A 23731-nucleotide genomic window follows, 5' to 3' on the forward strand; every position below is an offset into this window, starting at 1 on the left:
ACGGGGTGGTGCTCTCTCTCTCTCTCTCTCTCTCTCTCTCTCTCTCTCTCTCTCCTCTTTGTGTCTTTTATCTCTTTAACTATCAGTTTATCTGTCCACCAAAACAGAATGTCTCTCATTCTCTGAAAACAACTATTTATCCTGCACGCAGACGTCACCCAGTAACCCCACCACAATATATATAACCAGCCTCCAGCCCGCGCTGCCAAGTTGACTCTATTGGGATTTTATCGCTATAAACGCCCCAAACGAGCGACAGTAAAGACACCAAGAACCACCCAATCCCCCGCACCTCTGGCTATATTTTATGGCCAACAGGACTCCAAAATAGATCCCTCGAGGCCATAACTGCTACCCCGACAAGAACTTGATAATGAGGATGAACCTACGTGAGATGATTACCGGAGATGGTAGGTAAACAATGGCGATGGGGAGGGGGGAACTTGGTGTGTGTGAGAGAGAGGGAGAGAGAGAGAGAGAGAGAGAGAGAGAGAGAGAGAGAGAGATTGTTATTATGTGATCTGGCTCAACCTCTTGCTCTGTTAAAAATGATAAAAGAGACAGATAAAGAGATAAAGACAAAAATAGAGAGACAAAGAGATGTAAAGAGAAACAATTCTCTCTTAATCTTTTATGTCCTTCAGATGTTCTTTCCAAACTATTTCTTAAAAATCTTTTTAACAATATTAACATTATTTATTTCCGTTAACCATAACAACAATATTTAAATTACATTAAGTCTGACTTACACATATATTATATTTCAGGTTAATTAGTATATAAGTAAACATCACATTGCCTTAGTGAGCTCTACCTTCATCCACCAACAGACATCAACACCCACCTTCATCCACCAACACCCATCTTCATATACTAGTAGCACTCACCCTCCACTACCACCACCCATCTACACCCGTCTTCCACCTACACCCACCTCTCACCTACAGGTACACCCACTTCCCACCTATCCACTGACGACGCCAACCACCTACATCCACCACCACCATCTACATCCATCATTACCCACCTGGCCACAACCTACACTCACCTAGCCACCCCCTACACCCACCTCGCCACCCTCTACACCCACCTACCCACCTCCTACACCCACCTACCCACCCACTACACCCACCTAGCCACCCCCTACACCCACCTAGCCACCACCCTCACCCACCCAGCCACCCCCTACACCCACCTCACCCCACACCCACCACACCCACCCCCTACACCCACACCCACCTACACCCACCCCACACACCCACCTAGCCACCCCCACACCCACCTACCACCCACACCCACCTAGCACCCCCACACCCACCTAGCCACCCCCACACCCAGCCACCTCCCACACCCACCCACACCACACCCACCCCACCCCACACCCACCCCCACCCTCACCACCCCCACCCCTGCCACCACCCTGCACACCCACCTAGCCACCCCTACACCCACCTAGCCACCCCTACACCCACCCACACCCCACACCCACCACCACCCACCCCCTACCCACCCCCACCCCACACACCACCACACCCACCCACCCACCCACCCCCACCCCCACACCCACCCACCCCCCACACCCCCCACCACCCACCACCCACATCCACCCCACACCCCACACCACCCACCCCACCCACCCACCCACATCCACCCACCACCCACCCCCCCCCCACACCCACCTACCCCACCCACTGGCCACCCACACCACCACACCCACCGCCCCCCTACACCCACCTAGCCACCCCCCACACCCACCCACCACCCCACACCCACCCACCACCCACCCACCACCCCCACCACCCACCCACCCACCCACCCCACCCACCCACCCACCACACCCACCCAGCCACCCACCCACCCACCCAGCCCACACCACCAGCCACCACCACACCCACCTAGCCACCCACCCCACCCAGCCACCACACACCCCCACACACCACCCACCCCACCCCACCCACCTACCCACCTAGCCCACCCACCCACACCCACCCAGCCACCCCCACACCCACCTAGCACACCAGCCACCACATCACCCCACACCCACCTAGCCACCACCCCACACCCACCTAGCCACCCCCCACCCCCTACCCACACCCACCTACCACACCCACCCACCTACCACCACCCACACCCACCCAGCCACCCCATGCACCCACCTAACCACCCCCACACCCACCTAGCCACCCTCACACCCACCTACACACACCACCTAGTCACCCTCACCCCCCACCCACCTAGCCACCCCTTACACCCACCCACCCCTGGCCACCCCCTACACACACCCAGCCACACCCCCACCCACACCCACCACACCCACACCCACCCCTACACCCACACCCACCACACCACCCACACCCACCTAGCCACCCCTTACACCCACCTGCCACCCCCACACCACACCCCAGCCACCACCTACCCACCCCACACCCACCCCACCCCACACCCACCTAGCCACCACCTACACCCTCACCTACCACCCACACCACCTACACCACACCCTCACCCCCACCCCTACCCCACACCCACCTACCCACCACCACCCCATAGCCACCCCCTACCCAGTAGCCCCCCTACACCAGTGGTTGTCAACCTTTTTCACTCCATTCCCCTTGAGGAATTTTCAACATCCTCGTGGCCTCCTTCATTTCTCCCCCACAAATAATGTTGAAAAATAAAATGCAGATGAAGAGAATACCCTTATTTTATTTTAAGGTTGACAATCATCATCTTATATTTTAATAGACTTACATGATTACATAACTGACGTCACTAGACTACAGTAGAGTGACTACTAGATAAGCCTCACAGTAAACTTGAATTTGGTTGGGAAAAAGTTTATATGACCTTTGCATATTTTGTCACAACTCAATGGGAAGTCTGTTATTGTTTCCTTTCAGTCAGGTGACTGAGCCGAGGTTGTGTCACTGACAATGCACAGCTCATGTCCGGGTCCACATCCAGTCGGTTCCGGCTTTTACTCTTTATATGTAGAAGAGTGGAGAAACCAGATTCGCATAAATAGGTAGTTGAAAAAGGCAAGAGGACTCGAAGTGCAATCTCGCTAACTTTTGGATATGATTGATACATTGAGCACCAGAATACAGTCAGAGATCTTTCTTCATAGAGATCTTTGGCAGCAGAATCATTCTTGAGATCAAGAAATTCGTCCTGAACATCATTGGGAATGGCAGCAATATCAAGAGTGCCAGAGAAAGGATTCCTCACCTATTTCCCGTCTTCCTCCTCGAATTCTGGGAAATACTTTTTGAGCTCACTTCCAAGGATTTCAGGTGCTGAGTGATTTCAGTTTTGAGTGATGGGTCAAGCAGATGATCTTCATTTTCATCAAGAACAGTTGAAAGATTCTCAAACATGGCAACATATCCTGCATTGACTTTCTTTTTCCAATTTTGGAGCTTAGCAAGAAATGCACGAAGACAATCCATGAACGGAAATACATTTCATTCCTTGCCCTGCAGCTTGAGATTCAGCCTGTTTAGCTGCTCAAGTAAATCTGCTAAATATGCAAGACGTGGCTCCCACAACAACTCATTGAAGTGACTTAATAGATCATCTTTCCCTTGCACTTCCAGGAGCAACTTAAGTTCTCCCCGAAGTTCAAACACTCGATTCACAACATTGCCCTTGGAAAGCCAGCGCACTTTGGAGTAAAAAAGGAGGGCTTCATGCTCTGAATCCATGTCTCTACAAAGGTTCTGGAAAAAGCGAAAGTTCAGATCTCCAGCTTTCACAAAGTTGACACATTTGACCACTGCCTCCAGGATCTTGCAAAGTTCATCAGGGAGGGCTTTTGACGCCAGTGCAAAACGATGGATCATACAATGGATCCCCTTGGCATTCGGAGCTACTTCCTTGACACGCTTCTGGAGCCCCGATTTTGATCCCAGCATCGCCGGAGCCTCATCCGTACAGACTCCACAACAATTTTCCCAGCTGATCCTGTTAGCTGTGAAGAAAGAAGACAGCTTTCCCATCACATCTACAGCTGTTGTGGTGGTCTCGAGCTGTGTACAGAACAGATATTCCTCCTTGATGTCACACAAGAAAACATACCTAACAAACACGAGTAGCTGTGCACAAGAAATCACGTCCGTTGACTCATCCAGCTGTGTTGCAAACACCAGATGGAGATAATTTGATCTCCTGTATCACTTTTTCCTTTATGTCATCTGACGTTTCATTAATTCTCCGTTTCACTGTATCGTTTGACAAGGAAATTTTTTGAATTTTACGTTCACTTGCCTCTCCAAGAACCCGTTTAACCATTTTTAAAGCACATGGCTTAATTAAAGTTTCACCAATTGTATGGGGCTTCTTTTGCTTTGCTATTTCGAGGGAAACCTCGTATGATGCCTCAACTACACTTACGGTCTGTAGTTGGAAAGCACCACTCTCGTCCAGTTTCTGTTTTCCCAAACTCCGTTCATGGCGCCTGAAGAAATCGGTGTCTCTCTCCGCATACTGTGGATGGATCGTCATCAGATGATGCTTCAGCTTACTAGGCCTCATAGAATCGTTCCCCAGCACGTTGAAGCACAGCATACACTGAGGTTTCTCAATGCCATCAGCGAGGATTGATGTAAATCCGTAGTTGAAGTATCCAGATAAATAGGACAAGAGTTAGAATGGCAAACACACACACACACATTCACATACATAACATGCCCATGCACTCACACATAAAGCACACATACAGTCATACACAAACATGCACACAGGTAAACATTCACACTCAAGCTAGCAAGCTGAAGTGAACTTCCTGTGAGCAAGAACTCGCCTCCTTTGACAAGCACTGCCCAACTTGGAAGAACGAGAAGAATAGTGAGTCATACCAATTTAGCACTAAAAATGGTTGGATTATATAAGTAAAGAATGAGTATGAACAACAATGGCACCAATAAATAAGGAAATAATTAATAAAGGAACTGTACAAATATTTCACCCACGTAAAGCAGCGACCACATGAATTATGAAACAAAATAAGTAACACCAATTACGGAGTATATTATGCTTGAGTCAAGCTCAAACACAATATATGGTTCAGAGATAATACACTCCACTGTTTTCGTGATGGTATCCCAGGCCAGACTGAGATCATTCGGTTCTATCACCACTTGCAAAGGTGATGACACACGGACACGTACTGAACAAGTCAGTTCAGCAGCTCGGTCCAGCGCCTGTCACACAGACAGGGACTAGACCTGTGGAATCTTAAATAATCCGTAAAAAAAAAAAAAATGGCACCAGAGTATGTAAATATTGAAATTGTATTGCCGTTATGCTTAAACAAAATGACAGAAAAAGAATGAAAATTCTCTTCTGCCAAGTCAAAATAAGTAATACAAGTTTTGTATAATTCAGATTCCCAACATTATTTGGAAACGTACAATTTATAACAGCTCGCCGTGGCTCCCCTAAATTCTTGCCGTGGCTCCCTTGGGGGCCTACACCCACCTAGCCACCCCCTACACCCACCTGCACTTGGACGGTGGATGACTCGAGGCCAGAGTAGATGATGGGCAGAATGTCGGTCGTGATGTCTTCCTGTGGCGTCTTCTCCAAGATTATGTGGATGTTCTCCAGGAGGGTGACGGATGCCTGGATGCTCTTGGGCAGGTTGAACACCACTCTGAGGGTAGGAGAGAGTGGGTGGGTCAGTGAGTTAGTGAGAGGGAGGGTACGAAGGAGTGTGGGTGAGTGAGAGGGAGTGTGGGACTGTGGGTGAGTGAGTTAGTGAGATGGAGGGTGAGTGAGAGGGAGTGTGGGTGAATGAATTAGCGAGAGAGTGGGTAAGAGGGAGTATAGGTAAGAGGGAGTATGGGTGAGAGGGAGTTGGGATGAGTGAATTAGTGAGATAGTGAGTGTGGATTGTACGAATAGCAGTTCATGATGTAATATTTGAGAGAATATATGCACGATACAGGTTTTTTAGTGACTTCACAACATTTTATTTACCATCACTATACTTAACATCACTATACAAGAGGGACTACGACTTCCCTCGAGCCAGGAGTAGGGGTAGAGGGTGCATCGAAACTATGGCGCGTGAGTGTACAGTACTCGTAAATTAAGAATCGTCCAAAAGTTGAACAAATCCTTTAATATTGATTAGTGAAACGCTTTACAGATTGTGTGTGTGTGTGTGTGTGTGTGTGTTAGTCGGTAGCAATGATTAATTACATAAACTTAATAACCAAAAATCAACACGTATTTAATTGTCTTCTCGCCGGTACAGAAAACGAAGCTGGACTAGTGGAAGACTTAACTAAATGAGTACTTATTGTTAACATACGGTACACAGCAAACATACACAACACATACTTAATATGATGTGCGGTTAGCCAAAGATCCATCTGGTACAGTGAACGGCGTATTTTGTGAATTGTGGCAACTCTGTTTATATACACAGTAGTAAAACTACCAGAATGGCCTGAAGGAACTTTGCAACATTAGCCAGACTAAGGATGCGATATAAGCAGTCCTTCTCTATCTGTGAAGGGAAGCGTTTCTTTTCTGATTTTAGTTTTGATCCAGATTACCAAAACAGAACGTCAGTGGCTCCTATCTGTTGCTTGCTAGATGGTGGCGGTGTGGTGAGGTGAAGTGACGTAAGGAGACTTTTTGTATGTGCTTATTAAGTAAAATTCACTGATGTTGTGTTATATATTCACATAGCACATTTCATTGGTGCCCAGATAATCGCAAACCAGTACACCACTACAATTCCACAAGGAACCCGGATGAGGCTACGACCAATCTATCTTTTGGTTTACTGCATCTACCTGTAATTAGAGCATGAGCACACCACCCCACGATAAAAGGCATACTTGAGTTCTGTTGGCAGTAATATTATACATATCACAAGTTCCTGTTAATTTAACTACAGTTTAAGGGTAACTGCGAAATATCAGTTCTAACTGATACATAAAATGACAATACATTATATTAAAACCAATATACGTTATTTAGCCGACCGTCTACAAATAAGTTTGATACGATCAGTTTTATGCATGACTTCACCCCTACCTAATTAGACACCCGAGCAGTGACCTACCACCACCACACGCCTCAATATATGTGTAGCAATTGATCTTTTACAGATTAACAGCATATATTTACCAGTTTTATTTTGATGGTAGGAAACCGACGAGCACAGTGTAAGAGACGTTAGATAACGCAACGCTTTATCGTGGAGTGTGGGAGTGAGTGAGGTTCTGCGGTAACGGTCATGGTGGGTCGTACTATTTTTGCTCAGAACCGCCATGAATGATTCATACAGATGTTGAACTAAGTATTTGTGGATAAGATTACAGTTAAGTCTAATATTAGGTCGTCTTGGAGTTCGAACATTCTACTAACATCTCAAATTTAGTAAAAGTTCAATTTACCCATCCAACTCACAGTGAAACACCGCCTTGGATTATGTAAATGTTAAGGCCAACATAATTAAAGTCTCTCTCTCTCTCTCTCTCTCTCTCTCTCTCTCTCAGTAAAGGCGTCGATGCATCACAGTCTGGCCCCGGAAATGGACAACTTCCTGTCCTGGATACAATTTTTGTTTAACATTTAGTAAAAAGCTTACGACATAAACTCTGTGTGTGTGTGTGTGTGTGTGTGTGTGTGTGTGTGTGTGTGTATGTATGTGTGTGCAGGGTGGTGTAATGCATCTAGTGTGGCAGCACTATGTTAGTGTTAAGGCGCAAACTCTGCTTGCTTCCTCTCGCTTTCAGCTACTGCCGCTGGCTAGCCCTAGTGACGAACAGGGAAGCAAATTGCATAAGTCCTTCCCTGCCAGTACACAGCCTCTTCACCATCAAGACTCCTGCTGTGCTTTCTCGTCGCAACACACGGTAACTGGGTACCTCGTGGGCCAAGGCTAGACCAGCGGGGGATCTCGAAGCAGAAGTGAGCCCCAGAGGGACGGCATATGAGCCCACTAGCTTGTGGACACATCCTGGAGCCTACAAAACCACTGTCCCGCTGCCTTGCGGATTAACCTTGGTAGGTAAAAGGCTACATGAGTAAACCCGAAACTAAAAATCTACAGTAGAGCACCGTATCAGGCAGACATGCTTACAGAGCTCCAACAAGACCCAACGGCGTTATAGATAAATGAGGTGACCAACGTGGGAAAGAAACGACTACACCAGCGGGCGAAGGCAATGCATGACGGACAGGCTACTAAGGCAAAATCCAACAAACTGGGCTATCGGCAGTCCATTGCAACTATCCCTCTCCCCAGTCGTTGCAACACCTGTAGCACTGGATCAGGAAAATGGAGAGCCAAGAGAGTGGTTGCAGCCTGCGCTCCTGCCTCACTACATAAATCAACTCACGCACAGCCATCATCCAGCTCATCATCATCAAAACCCCTATACCCCTAAAGTCCTATGGCGACGATTGAGTGGCGACGGGGACAGGCAGAGATGACTGCCGGGAGTCTCTAGTCAAAACTCTCCACATGGGCGGCAGAGAGAGGATGGTCGTTTATGCACTGGGATCTAGGCAGCAGCGCAATCCGGTCCTGTCTGCGCGACTGAACAGCCCTTTCGAAGGGTCATTCTGCTCACCCCACATGTGGAGGGGGCTAGAAAAGGTGCCCTAAACATAGCCTGCCAAAATAACCAACGTGACTGGGCAATCATAATCACAGATCAACACACACAAAAAAAATCTATATAACCTCTTATGGTCGCTGCATGGAATGTCAGGACCCTTCTGGATACTGGCACAAATGAGCATCCTGAAAGAAGAACCGCCCTTCTGGCGAAAGAGCTGTCTAGGTATAACATCGACATACACAGCCATTCATGAGACTCGGCTCCCAGACGAGGGTCAACTCACAGAACGGGGGTCTGGCTATATCTTCTTCTGGAAGGGTACGCTTACTACGGAGAGAAACCACATTTATAGAGTTGGCTTTGCCAGCAGCCAATGTATCCTACTGTAATGATTGTTTATCAGACCATAGCTTACAGAGCAGAAAGAACAGCACATATAGCAGTAAGTAGATGAGCAGGTGTACACCCACGCAGGTTGACACACCCTACGGTGAGATTAAGACCTGACCCAGGAACATCAACCTAGAGAAGTCAACTTGTGAAAGAGACCTAGGGGTACTTGTAAGCCCGGACCTACGGCCTAGAAAACAGTGCGTTAATGTTCGAAATAAGGCAAACAGAGTATTGAGTTTCATATCTAGAAGTGTAAGTAATAAGAGTGCAGAGGACTTATTGCAACTATATCTTGCGCTAGTCAGGCCGCACCTCGATTATGCGGTTCAGTTCTGGTGCCCTTATTATAGAATGGATATAAATTCACTAGAGTCGGTGCAGCGAAGAATGACGAAAATGATTCCGGGACTTAGAAACCTTCCATATCGGGATAGGTTAAAGAAACTAAACTTGCATTCCCTAGAAAGAAGAAGAGTGCGGGGAGATATGATAGAAGTATTTAAGTGGGTGAAAGGAATCAATAAAGGGGATATAGATAAAGTTCTTTTAATATCCGAGCAAGATAGGACTCGGAGCAACGGATTTAAGTTGGATAAGTTTAGGTTTAGGAGGGAGATAGGAAGGAACTGGTTCACAAATAGGGTGGTGGACGAGTGGGACAAGCTTAGCAACTTTGTAGTAAGTGCTGGAACGCTGGAAAGTTTTAAAAGGAGGCTAAATAGATTCATGGATGATAGAGAGTGGTAGTAACTCTCATAAGAACATAAGAACATAAGAGTGGAGGAAACTGCAGCGGGCCTATTGGCCCATACTGGGCAGTCCCGTTTATACCCAACCCCTATTGCTCATATAAGCATCCAACCTGTGTTTGAAGCTATCCAGCGTATTCGAGTTAATGATGATATTTGGTAACTTGTTCCATTCATCCACTACTCTGTTTCCATACCAGTGTTTACCAATTTCACGCCTAAATCTAAGTTTGTCTAATTTAAAACCATTGTTACGAGTTCGCTCCTGGTTGGATAGTTTGAGTACCTTTGTAATATCCCCTTTGCTTAACCCTGACTTCCATTTATACACCTCTATCATGTCGCCCCTCACACTACGTCTCACGAGGGAGTGCAAATTAAGATGCTTTAACCTGTCTCTGTACTCAAGGTTCCTAATGCCCGGGATTAGTCTTGTCATTCTCCTCTGGATTCTTTCCAAGGATTCTATATCCATTCTGTAATACCGTGACCAGAACTGAACTGCGTAATCCAGGTGAGGTCTCACAAGCGCTAGATATAATTTTAAGATGACCTCGCTAGTCTTGTAACTAACACTCCTTTGTATGAACCCAAGTACTTTATTAGCCTTGTTACGAGCAAAAACACATTGTTTACTTGGCTTAAGATTCCTACTTATTATTACTCCTAAATCTCTCTCTCAGTCGGATTCCACAATGGCATCGTTGTTCATCTGATAACTGGTTTTCCTGTTTACTTCTCCTATATTGAGTACTTTACATTTGTCCACGTTGAATTTCATCTGCCATTTTTCCGTCCATTCGAAAAATTTGTTTAGATCTTCCTGTAGTTTTGCAGAGTCCTCGTCAGATTTAAATACATGTCCTATTTTAGTGTCATCAGCAAATTTACTTATGTTGCTGTCTATGCTGCCATGCACAGGTCAACCGGCCTATTGCAGACTCCTTATTTTCTTATGTTCTTATGTAGGAAAGGTCTCGGCCACAAGGTACCTGAGTTAACCCGGCGTTTTGACCATGTTAAAGAAACTACACCTGCAAGATACACCTGGGTGGTAATAGTTAGGAAGCATTAAAGACCGGCGATATGACCTCGCACCTGGACAAACACTGTTGTCCAGATCTAACCAGTTTAGTGTTAATTAGGAGAGGTCACAGTCACAATGAAGCAGAATTCTCACTGCCACGCGATTAGCTCAACCCGGTAACATGACCGTGTTACTCAAGAAGCTACCCTTCGGCGAGTACACCTGTCACCTGACCAGACACACCCAGATTAGTGACGACATCTTGTCAACTCCAATATAAGGGCCCTGCAGTTTCCTGCATTAGCATTCGGTTTATTATTGTAACGGAGGGGGTCGACTTCTCCTCCTCAGTACAGAGCCCCAGCTAGCAGAGTCTCCCAAAAGAGACATAGTCCAGCACTCACTTCAACAGCACCTGCTGGGCCTCCCTCAGGTCACACGTGAGTCTTTGTCAGAGCGATCCATAGGGTGAGGTACTTACGGAGAGAAGTGTATCCATTTCATGTTTGTGTCCGAGAGTCATTGTCTAGTAACGTCAATAGATTGATCTATTAATGTGTCTGTGTCATTCAGTTAACTAATATATACCCAGTCAAGTAACTAACCGGCCACGCTACCAAACCTTCTCCACTTTACAATCCCCCTACTATAAATTCTACCTATACTTTCTACACTTAATTTACCCTCAATACACTACATAGGCTAACTGAAATGCCTGTTGGGATCAACGAGCTCATGACGCTCCGAGTTCCACTGAATCAATCACGTCATGGCTTCGTCATCAGTACATACGCCCCAACACTGGATGCAGAGGATGACATCAAGGTGGCCTTTAATGCCAAAGTTGGCAGAGATGCTGACATTTGGCAGGGAACCATAGGGAGAAATGAACTAGGCAAGTGTAATCTCAACGGCCTACTCCTCCTCATCAAGTGTGCTGCACACAACCTCACTATCATAAATACCTTGTTTAGGCAGGCCAACAAGTTCAAGTGTTCGTAGCAACACCCACGATTCAATCACTGGCATCTCATTGACTATATCATTGTCAGAGAAAGAGATCGCCGAGAAGTCCTCATCACTCGAGCCATGCGTGGCTCAGACCACTGTGACACTGATTATCGGCTCGACAGAGCCACGCCCTCACTTTAGGTTGCCCCAAAACGGCGAAGGCAACAAGCTGCAGGAAAGGTTACAACACTAAATGTCTGGAGGATCCAGACAAAAACCTGCAGAGAGACCCTCGACCAGATTGAAAGAATACATCAGGACTGGTTTGATGAAAATGACCCGGAAATCAATTTACTCGTCGATGATAAACATGCTGATCTAACCGACTGGCAGAACATCCCTCAGTCTCGAACCAAAGCTGATACCTTCCACAAGAAGAAAGCTGCAGCCCAGCGCGAAATTCGCAATCTAAAGAATGACTGGTTTTAAAATATAGCCTGTGAAATGCAAAAACTTGCAGATGAACACAAGTTGCGCGAATTTTTCAATTTTCCTAAAACATTTTATAGACCAATCACTCATGGTGCAGTCCCCCCTCCGCTCATCCAACGGTAACTCCTTAAGTGAAGACAAAGAAGGCATCCTTCAGCACTGGAAAGAGCATTACCATTCGCTGCTCAACCGAAACACCGATGTGGATGTCTTGACTACCCAGCAGGTCCCTCATCACCCAGAGCTGACCCACCTCAGCTATCCTCCATCCTTGGATGGGGTAGCTACTGCCATCAAACAGATGAAAAATAACAAAGCCTCAGGGCCTGACGGAATCCCAGCCGAGGTGTATAAAGCAAGAGGAACTCTGCTTACCAGCCGTCTCCACCGTCTCCTTCAGAATATATGGGAAAAGGAGGAAATCTCCGAAGCTCTTAAAGACGCCTCCATCGTCCATATTTATAAGAACAAGAGAGACCGGTTAGACTGTGGCAACTACAGCGGGTTGTTGCTGCTCTCCGTAGCCGGCAAGATTATCGCCTGAGTCCTCCTGAACAGACTTCTTCCCGAGGCGGAAAACTTCTTCCCAGAATCTCAATGTGGCTCTAGACCAGTGGTTCCCAAACCGTGCGCCGCGGCGCACTGGTGTGACGCGAGATGTAATTAGGTGCGCCGCGAAAGAGCAAGATTATATTTCAAAATGTGAAAAATACAAACTGAAATTCGTAATAAAGTTCATATAAAACTGTCAAAGTGGCAAACAACTAAATTAAGAATGAGAGATGAGTTTGTGTCATTCAATTCATTTTGGCTAATTATGGTACGACAGTGTTATTAAATTTTGAGTCCTAAATTTCATAAGGTTAAGAACTAAATTCGCATCAATCTATCCTCGTAATTTATGTCTTATAGATACATTCAATGCATAACTATGTTTCAGTTCGTTTCAGTCGTAGCAGAAGTTTTCATTTCAATAATGGATTTTGAAAAAAACTATTGAGCTAAAGTATACGGTGTTGAACGAAATTTTTTAACTCGTCCTCACGTATTGCAGCGGATCAGGGCCATAACTATATTTCAATTTGTTTCATTCGTAGTAGTAGAAATTTTAATCTTTGCAATTGATTTTGAAAGGCTCTTGAGCTAAAATAAATGAAACTAAACAAAAGATTTCGAACATATCTTCACGTTTGCGGACCGTTAAGTTATTAAATATGTGACATGCTGTCACTTGTCTCAGTTTGATACTTGACTTTGTTAGCAAGCTGTGCTCTTTGTGCGATTCAATTCATATTGACTAAATTACCCATAAAATGGATAAGTTTATTAAGAGGAAACATAACAGTGACGATTGTGAATCTGAAAGTGAACGTTCGTCAAAAGCAACTAAGCCTAGTGATAACAAGTGATCGTGGGCCCTTCGTGCCCGGTGGCGAGTCCAGTGGTACAGTTTACCAAAGCAAGAAAGTTCGAACGCTCGTGCTTGGCTAGCGTGCAACCGCCGTCCGACTGACAGCGTACAGCGACATCGTTTTCCAGCGCAAATAAAATGGTTAATTAATGCCTTCCTAAAGAAACCATAGACATGGGACCAGGTTTGTTCCAATCTACGAATTTTTTTTTACGATTTTTCCACCAAGTTTGATGAAAACGATTGTACCGTTTCGGCTGCACAGGACAGACAGACAGACAGACACACGGCTATTCCTATAGTATATTAGATAAGGCGAAAGCTCGACCCAATCGTCAATATTGCAATAGCTATTTAAAGTTTGGGTTTCATTGGACTGGAAACGAGGATCAACCTCTTCCACTGTGTGTTGTTTGTGGTGAAAGGATGTCTAACGAAGGCATGGTACCCAGCAAGTTAAAGAGACATTTTACAACTAAACACTCACATCTTCAAGATAAAGATCTGAATTATTTCCAAAGACTGTTAGAACAGCAATCCGAGCAAAGAAACTATTTTCAGAAAAAGTTTACAGTTTCTGAAAAGGCTCAAGTCGCTTCTATTGAGATAGCCGAAATGATTTATCTGCTGATATAGAGGAAAATGTACAGAATAAACTTCAGAACTCAGAATTTGCTTCACAAGTTGATGAATCTACTGACATTAGCAACATAGCACAATTACTTACATTTATTCGCTTTATTGATGGAAACCAAATCATAAATCAGTTCTTTTGTTGCAAAGAAATGTCACTCACTACAAGAGGTCAAGATATCTTTGACATTTTATCTGCCTACCTCGAAAAATGGAATTTATCATGGAAGTCATGTGTTGGAATGTGTACTGATGGGGCACCATCTATGGTAGGCTGTATTAAAGGTCTTGTATCGCTTGTACAACAGCAAAATCCTAATGTTATACGTACTCATTGCTTCCTACATAGGGAGGTGCTAGTTTAAAAAACAATACAAGGTGAATTAAAGCAAGTATTAAATCAAGTTGTTAAAATGGTTAATTATATTAAAAGTAGACCATTGAAGTCTCGCTTATTTGAAAAAAATTGTGTTGATATGGATTCCCAGCATGAGCGCTAAATTTTACACACAGAAATCAAATGGCTCTCAAGAGGTAAGGTGCTATGTCGCATACATGAACTCCAGAAAGAATTACTTGTATTTTTTGAAGAAGAAAAACACGAACGCTTCTGTGAATATCTTCAATGCGAATTTTGGATTTCCAAGCTGGAATATTTAACAGAGATATTTGCACAACTTAATAGCGTCAACACAAGTATGCAAGGTAGAGATGAAAACATTCTCACTTCGTCGGATAAGCTGGTTTCATTTAAAAATAAAGTTGTAATTTGGAAAAATAGAGCTAAAGATGGTAACTTTGAAATGTTTCCCTTAATACGTAAAAACTGCATAAAAGAAATGACTCCTATTGTAGTTGAACATTTGACAACTCTGGAAGAAAAAATAAACTTTTATTTTCCGTCATTGAACACAGAAGAGTTTAAGTGGGTTCGAAATCCCTTCATAAAAATTCCATCTAATATTGGTCTAAAATTACTTGAAGAGGAGGAATTGGCATCTATATCCAATGATCGTGGACTTAAAATTAAGCATGCTGAGTTACCGATTGCTATTAAAGAAGAATACCCCTCAGTAGCTAAAAAAGCTTTATCCGTTTTGATGCAGTTTTCCACATCGTATTTATGTGAATTGGGATTTTCAACCCTCAATAACATCAAATCCAAAAAAAGAGAGAGGCTTCGTTGCATCGAAGAAGAAATGAGGGTTTGTCTTTCTCAAATACGTCCCAACATTGCAAACATTGCCAAAAACCATCAAGCGCATGTTTCGCATTGATAACTTTGTTCCATTTATTGAATAAAGAAGTAAGTACATACAATTTTTCTGTATTTATAATTATCTATATTTCTACTTTATGCTATGCTAATGTGTATAAATACGTCTTTTGAATAAATTTTCGAATTTATTTACAAAGTGCGCCAAAATATTTGTACTTGTTCTAAAGTGCGCCGTAAGTAAAAAAAGTTTGGGAACCACTGCTCTAGACCATCACACAGCACCGCTGACATGATCTTTGCTGCCCGCCAGTTACAGGAAAAGTGCAGAGAACAGCGTTATGACCTGTACATCGCCTTCGTCGACCTAACCAAGGCCTTCGACTCGGTCAACAAAGAAGCATCTCTAGCGGACCCTCAGGCATATTGGCTGCTCACCAAAATTTATTGCTATTCTGAGGCAACTCCACGATGGCATGAACGGTAGTGTCCTGCACAATGGCATCCAACCTGAGTTCCTCCCCATCGAAACGGGGGTAAAACAATGATGTGCACTGGCACCAACTCTCTTTTCCATTTTCTTGGCTGCCTTCCTTACTCATGCCAGTGCCAATTAAGCCGGCGGGGTGGACATCGAGTGCTGGATGAAGGGTCTTTTCAACATAAGATGACTCGAGGCAGAAACAAAGTGATGGCAGCTTTCAATACTAAACTTCACTACGCAGATGACCTCACCCTTGTTGCTAACACTGAACACGACCTACAGGAGATCCTGAACACCTACGCAGATGCGTAGGCACACTTCGGCCTAGAGGTGAATGTACGTAAGACTCAGATTCTCTTTCAACCAGCCCCTGCCTCAGCCACACCTCCACCATCCATCCAGCTTAATGGTACTACCCTCTCTAATTTTTCCCAATTTCAATATCTCGGCTCCCACCTGTACACCACCGTGGGTCGATGAAGAGATTCAACAAGGGATCAGATGTGCATCTCAAGCCTTTGGCAGACTCTGTACCCGTATCTTCAGCTGTAGGAAGCTGAAAATATCTACAAAGTTGCACGTATATCGAGCAGTGATCCTCCCCACCCTGCTATATGGTAGCAAGACATGGGTCACATACAGGAGGCACTCCAAGGCACTTGAAAACTTTCACCAACGTAGTCTATGTTCCAATCTCCTAGTTCGCTGGGAAGACAAGAGAACAAATGCCAGTATTCTCGCTGACACCAACTGTAGGAGCATCGAGGTTACCATTATCCACGAACAACTACGCTGGACTGGCCATTTTACCCGCATGCACGACAGTAGACTGCCAAAGCAGCTACTTTTCAGTCATCTAACGAATCGTAAATGTAACGCTGGCGGGCAACTGAAAAGGTATAAGGATAGTCTTAAGACAAACCTGAAAAAGTGCCAAATCGATCCCCTCCCCTGGGAGACGATTACTCCACACCGTAACGCTTGGAGGAGCACCACATGAGGTGCCAATACTTTCGAGTTTGCCCGACTGCATATCGAGGCAGACAAGCGCCAACGCCGGAAAGACGCTGCTGCCGCCCCTCCCGCACTAGATGTAGTCCTCCACTTGTGCAACATCTGTGGACGACCCTGCCGGTCCCGTATCGGCCTTTCTAGTCACCTCAGAGCTCACCAACAAAGGTGACGTCCAAAATAACTCATATCATTGGATTACTCGATTCCGAGTGACAGCAAAGTAGTAGTAGAGTGTGTGAGTGTGTGTGCGTGTGTGTGCGTTGACTTTTGTAATTTTGAAAAATTTGAACCACACTTTTATCTTTTACCTGTACCTGTGACTTACTTGTAACGTATCCTATACTTATAACTGTCAGTGGTGGGCAAGGTTCCGCTAATCCGCTAATTACGCCGCGAAGCGTGTCTCCAACAGCTAGTCAGGCTGTTGGCTGACTGCCTGTTAGTACGTGTAAACGTGACAAGACATAATTTGTCGACGCCGCACTGCAGCAGCTGAGAGACATTGTGTAATTTATTGCTAAGTACTGCTATAACCAGGATGTCATCCAAGGTGTGCGCCAAACAAAATTTTCTAAAAACTTACTTTTCATTAAAGTTTAGAGTTTTCTGTTTATTTACATGACTAAGACCAACAATAAGTTATATAAAAATGCACTGGTATAATGACTAAGACCAACAATAAGTTATATAAAAATGCACTGGTATAATGTGTATGTGGTTGGTATTGCATATTTACATGAATAATGAATAAGGCCGATAGGTTGTATGAGAATTCAAATTAATTATTTGTGAAATTGTGTACAGTGTACACCTTGATAAGTTGATCGTCATTTGATCTTGGCATGATGCTATTTGCTACCTATGCTATACAGTGCTATAGTTTTTGGATTCGTTTAATACTTTCTGTCTTTTCATAGAGTAAATAAAGATTATAAAGTGTATGTTGAAACTGAATGTTAACTAATGTTTAATTTCATTTGTTCATTTAATTATTTGTGTACACCTTGATCATCATCTGATCTTGGCATGCTATACCTTTTTGGAAAGCTCTATGTCTAAGCTACAAGACAACATATGAAAATTTTCAGCTCTCTAGGTCTGCTTTTAACGGTTTTAGAGCCAAAAAAGTTAGCGGTTAGCGTAAAAGGTAGAATTTTGAAGTATAACCGACGTGATTTATTTATATTTTTATTTATTTTTTGGTGCGTTTTATTCAGTGTTTTGGTTCTAGTTGGTGAATGTTCAATCTAACCTTTACGGCACCAAAGAAAACCAAATTTTTAGTAATGGATAAAAGTTCAATCGAGACTTATATTTTTTTTATTTTTTTATTTTTATTTGTTCTACTTTTTTAATTTACTCGTTTTCATTTTATGTGTAGCTATTTTTTAAATTATTCTTATCTTTATACATATATTTGTTCTTATATTTCACTTTTTTACTAATGGCTTTATTGGTTTTTTCCTACGGGAGCTTTTTCTTTTTAGTTATATTTTTGTTTCACTTTCGTATACATCTTTTTGGTGAGCGAGGAGAGTTTGATAGTTTTAGAGAGAGAGTTGTGAAAACTAAATCACTTACTCTATACCTTAGAAGAATTTAGAACAATGAATAATAGTTTTCATTTTAAAGTTGTAAATAATGAGTTCTCTACATTATGGAAGAGAGAAAGAGAGAGAGAGAGAGAGAGAGAGAGAGAGAGAGAGAGAGAGAGAGAGAGAGAGAGAGAGAGAGAGAGAGAGAGATTATTTTTATTATCATAACTAGTTATTTAACTGTCTTGTATAGGTGTGTACAGATACATTCGAGGTGTCTAAGTGTCTACCTATCTGTCCATTAATCTATCTACCTGTCTGCCTATCTTAATCACTTTATCTATCTGTCTATACAGTACTTCCATTCATCTATCTATCTTCCTGTTTGTCTCACTATGTATGTATGTATGTATGTATGTATGTATGTATGTATGTATGTATATATGTATGTATGTATGTATGTATATATGACTACACCAGCAGATGAACACAATGCCTGATGGACAGGCTACTAAGGCGAAACCCAACAAACTGGGCTATCGGCAGTCCATTGCAACTCTCCCTCTCCCCAGTCGTTGCAACACTTGCACCACTGGATCAGGAAAAGGGAGAGCCAAGATGTGTGGTTGCAGCCTGCACACCTGCCTCACCACATAAATCAAATCACGCGCAGCCATCACCCAGCTCATCATACCTCTCATCATCTTGAAAACCCTATATCACAAAAAGTCCTATAGCGACTGTTGGGTGGCGACGGGAACAGGCAGAGATGACTGCCGGGAGTCTCTAGTCACAACTCTGCACATGGGCGGCACAGATCACAGATAAGATGGTCGTTTATGCAATGGGACCTAGGCAGTGGTGCAATCTGGTCCGGTCTGTGCGACTGAGCAGCCCTTTCGAGGAGCCACTCTGCTCACCCCACATGGGGAGGGGGCTCGAAAAGGTGCCTTAAACATAGCCTGCCTAAAGAACCAACCTGAGTGGGCAACCGCACCCAGTAAGGTCAGCCTTATGCGGTCAAAAAACAATCATAATCACAGATCAAAACAAAACAAACTATGCAACCTCTTATAGTCGCTGCATAGAGTGTCAGGACCCTTCTGCATACTGGCACGATAGCACGTCCTAAAAGAAGAACTGCCCTTGTGGCAAAAGAGCTGCCTAGGTATAACATCGATATAGCAGACATTAGTGAGTCCCGGCTCCCAGAGGAGGGTGGAGTCACAGAACGGGGGTCTGGCTATATCTTCTTCTGGAAGGGTAAGCCTGCTGCGGAAAGAAGCCGCATTTATGGAGTTGACTTTGCCATCCGCCAACGCATCCTACACAGGCTAACTGAAATGTCTTTTGAGATTAACGAGCGCCTCATGACGCTCCGAATCCCACTGAATCACTCATGTCATTCCTTCTTCATTAGTGCATACGCCCAACACAGGATGCAAAGGATGACATCAAGGAGGCCTTTTACACTGACCTTGACAGAGTGCTCACCTCTATCCCAAGAGAAGACAAGGTTGTGCTCCTAGGTAACTTCAATGCCAGAGTTGGCAGAGATGTTGACATTTGGCAGGGAATCATTAGGAAAATGGACTAGGCGAGCATAATCCCAAAGGCCCCCTCCTCCACAGCATGTGTGCTACACACAACCTTACTATCACCAATACCTTGTTTAAGCAGGCCGACAAGTTTAAGGGTTCGTGGCAACACCCACGATTCAAACACTGGCATCTCATTGACTACATCATTGTCAGAAGAAGAGATCGCCGAGATGTCCTCATCATCCGAGCCATGCGTGGCTCAGACCAAACTGACACTGATCATCGGCGCGTCAAAACCAAGTTCTCACTTCACGTCGCCCCAAAATGGCGTAGGCAACAAGGATCCAAAAGAGGTTTTAGCAATAAACATCTGGAGGATCCATCAGTAGCAAATGCCTTCAGAGAGCAGCTTGAACATGGGCTGATAAACAACCCGACAACAAACAACCCAAATCCCAGTGCCGAAAAGGATATTATCGACACTGTCATGACAAAAACCTTCAGAGACTCACGGCCAGATCGAAAGAATACACCAGGGCTGGGTTGATGAAAATGACCCGGCAATCAATGTACTCGTTGGTGATAAACGTGCTGCTTTACCTGACTGGCAGAACAACCCAAGAGGAAAGCGGCGGCCCAGCGTGAACTTCGCAATCTAAAGAATGACTGGTTTAAAAATAAAGCATATGAAATGCAAAAACTTGCAGATCATCACAAGATGCAAGAATTTTTCAACTTCACTAAAAAAAATTATGGGTCAATCACTCATGGCTCGTCTGACGGTAACTCCCTAATTAAAGACAAAAATGGCATCCTATAGTGCTGGAAAGAGCACTGCCATTCACTGCTCAATTGAAACACCGATGTGGATGTCCTGACTACCCAGCAGGTCCCTTCATCATCTGAAGCTGGCCCACCTCAGCTATACTTCATCCAGGTAGCTGCTACCGTCAAACAGATGAAAAATAACAAATCCTCAGGACCTGATAGAATCCCAGCTGAGGTGTATAAAGAAGGAGGACCTCTGCTTACCAGCCATCTCCACGCTCTCCTGGAGAATATATGGGAGAAGGAGGAAATCCCCCAAGCACTTAATGATGCCTCCATTGTCAATATTTATAAGAACAAGGGAGACCGGTCAGAATGTGGCAACTACCGCGGGATCTCGCTGCTGTCCATAGCTGTCAAGATTATCGCCAGAATTCTCCTAAACAGACTTCTTCTTAAGAGAGAAATAGAGGAAAAGTCTCAACCTTACACGGGGGTCCAGCGGGACCTTCACTAGCATCACTCCTTGGGGGCGTAAGGGCAGCTGTTCTGGCCCTCTCGGTGGAGTCCTGTAGACCCTCAGCTGCCTCCGCACCTAAGGAAATTGGCCAAGAAGGGTGGCCTATGGAACCCACTCGGCGGAGTTCCTGAAGGTTCTGGGCTGCCCTTGCCAATACATGCTAGTAGTATTTCGTAATTATCTCTTTCGGCCTATGTAATCAAAATTTTAATGACCATCAATGTTGTTCGGCGTGCCAGCAGCCTGGAGGCTATTGGTTCACCTCTACACCCGTGGGAACATCCAAGTCGGTTGTGTACAACAGCGTCAGAGAATTAAAGCAGCTTTACAGTAAGAACAGAATGTTCTATAATCATCATCAATGTCTTAAGGCTCATTAAGGCATCATGTATTGGTCAATACAAAAGTTTTACCAAGTTAATGGCCGACAATCCAATATAATATTTATGATTTTTCACTTGTAATAATCCATATAAATGAATAGCTTCATACAAAACGTAACATAACGTAACGTCCGTAACGTAATGATGTGTAACGAAATGTAACGAAATATAACATAACCTGCTTTAGATATATATAATTTGAATATATTATGATTGTAAACGACGTCTTATTATGAAACAGCATTTTTTTCATATGCAAAATAATTTACATTGTTATAACAATGAAAAAAGATTATCCCCTTATCCCTATTTGGCGGACACACACACACACACACGCACACGCACACGCATACGCACACGCACACGCACACACACACACACACACACACACACACACACACACACACACACACACACACACACACGGGTGGCTGAGAAACAATAACAGGGGGAAGGGAATAGGAGAGAAGGTGGTGTGTGGTAGAAATATCCTGTCATGACGTGTTAAAATTTTTTGACAACACATGAATATAACTTGCCAAGGGTACAAGGTAATGATGTGATACGCAGCAGTGGTTCATCATTATTCTATGGCCAGCAAGGAAATAATTAGAGAGTTTCATGAAGTGACTCACACAGAAACACATGAACATTTTTTATACTGTTTTATAAGTATTGTCTAATAAAGTTAATAAATTCTTGTAATTAGTTGATAATAATGTCTCTATACAAAAGCCTATGTGATACATAGGCTCCATAAGACATGAGATATATCAAAGAGAAGCACCATCATCACTCTCACCATATACAGAAGCACCATCATCACACTCACCACACAGTGAAGCACCATCATCACACTCGCCACACAGAGAAGCACCATCATCACACTCACCACACAGAGAAGCACCATCATCACATTCACCACATACAGAAGCACCATCATCACACTCACCACACAGTGAAGCACCATCATCACACTCGCCACACAGAGAAGCACCATCATCACACTCACCACACAGAGAAGCACCATCATCACATTCACCACATACAGAAGCACCATCATCACACTCACCACACAGTGAAGCACCATCATCACACTCGCCACACAGAGAAGCACCATCATCACACTCACCACACAGAGAAGCACCATCATCACATTCACCACATACAGAAGCACCATCATCACACTCACCACACAGTGAAGCACCATCATCACACTCGCCACACAGAGAAGCACCATCATCACACTCACCACACAGAGAAGCACCATCATCACATTCACCACATACAGAAGCACCATCATCACACTCACCACACAGTAAAGCACCATCATCACACTCACCACATACAGAAGCACCATCATCACACTCACCACACAGTGAAGCACCATCATCACACTCGCCACACAGAGAAGCACCATCATCACACTCACCACACAGAGAAGCAACATCATCACAAACACCATCGCATTAATCACCACACTGATTGGGATATTACTCCTAACATCAGTTTTAAAGAATGTCTTAGTTGTCAATATTACTTGTTGAAATATAAATTATTGTTGTTTCAGTTTGTGTAACTTTGGTTTATCATTTTATTAAGACATTAATGTTAATGCTGAAATGGTAATGAACAACTGACTAAAAAGAGGATTTTCTTACACCTACATCGTTAACATGATCAATATCATTTTTAATACCAATATCATTAACATCAAATATTCTTATGAAGACTTACTGGCTACCCTGGCTCTATCCTCAGTGCCCAGCTGGAACTCTCCTGCATACTTTTGTTGAACTATCGCCCCGCCTGTATATTTTTGTTGAACTATCGCCTAGCCTGTTCAACCTGTGTCTGGCCACTGGGCCATTGCAGTGAGCAGCAGACCAGAAACACCACCCTAGCCTCACCTCCCGCTCAACCTAGTGGGTCAGAGATTATGGTTTCTGACTGTACATGGCCTTCATCGACCTAACCAAAGACTATAATATATTCACTAGTATACTACATAAAGCACAAGAACAAAATATAC

General features: G+C 44.1%; 1 protein-coding gene across 1 annotated transcript in view; it reads right to left on the reverse strand.

Moving 5' to 3' along the window:
* The window catches only part of LOC121862401 (SCY1-like protein 2), a 225703-nt gene that overhangs the window by 197492 nt on the left and 4480 nt on the right, over positions 1-23731 (reverse strand). The window contains exon 2 of the mRNA XM_042360665.1: positions 5497-5650. Coding sequence (XP_042216599.1) covers positions 5497-5650 — 154 coding nt within the window. The remainder of the gene's footprint in view (positions 1-5496; positions 5651-23731) is intronic.

Source organism: Homarus americanus, unplaced genomic scaffold (assembly GCF_018991925.1).
Source record: "Homarus americanus isolate GMGI-L3 unplaced genomic scaffold, GMGI_Hamer_2.0 scaffold31037, whole genome shotgun sequence".
In the NCBI taxonomy this organism is placed as follows: Eukaryota; Metazoa; Arthropoda; class Malacostraca; order Decapoda; family Nephropidae; genus Homarus; species Homarus americanus.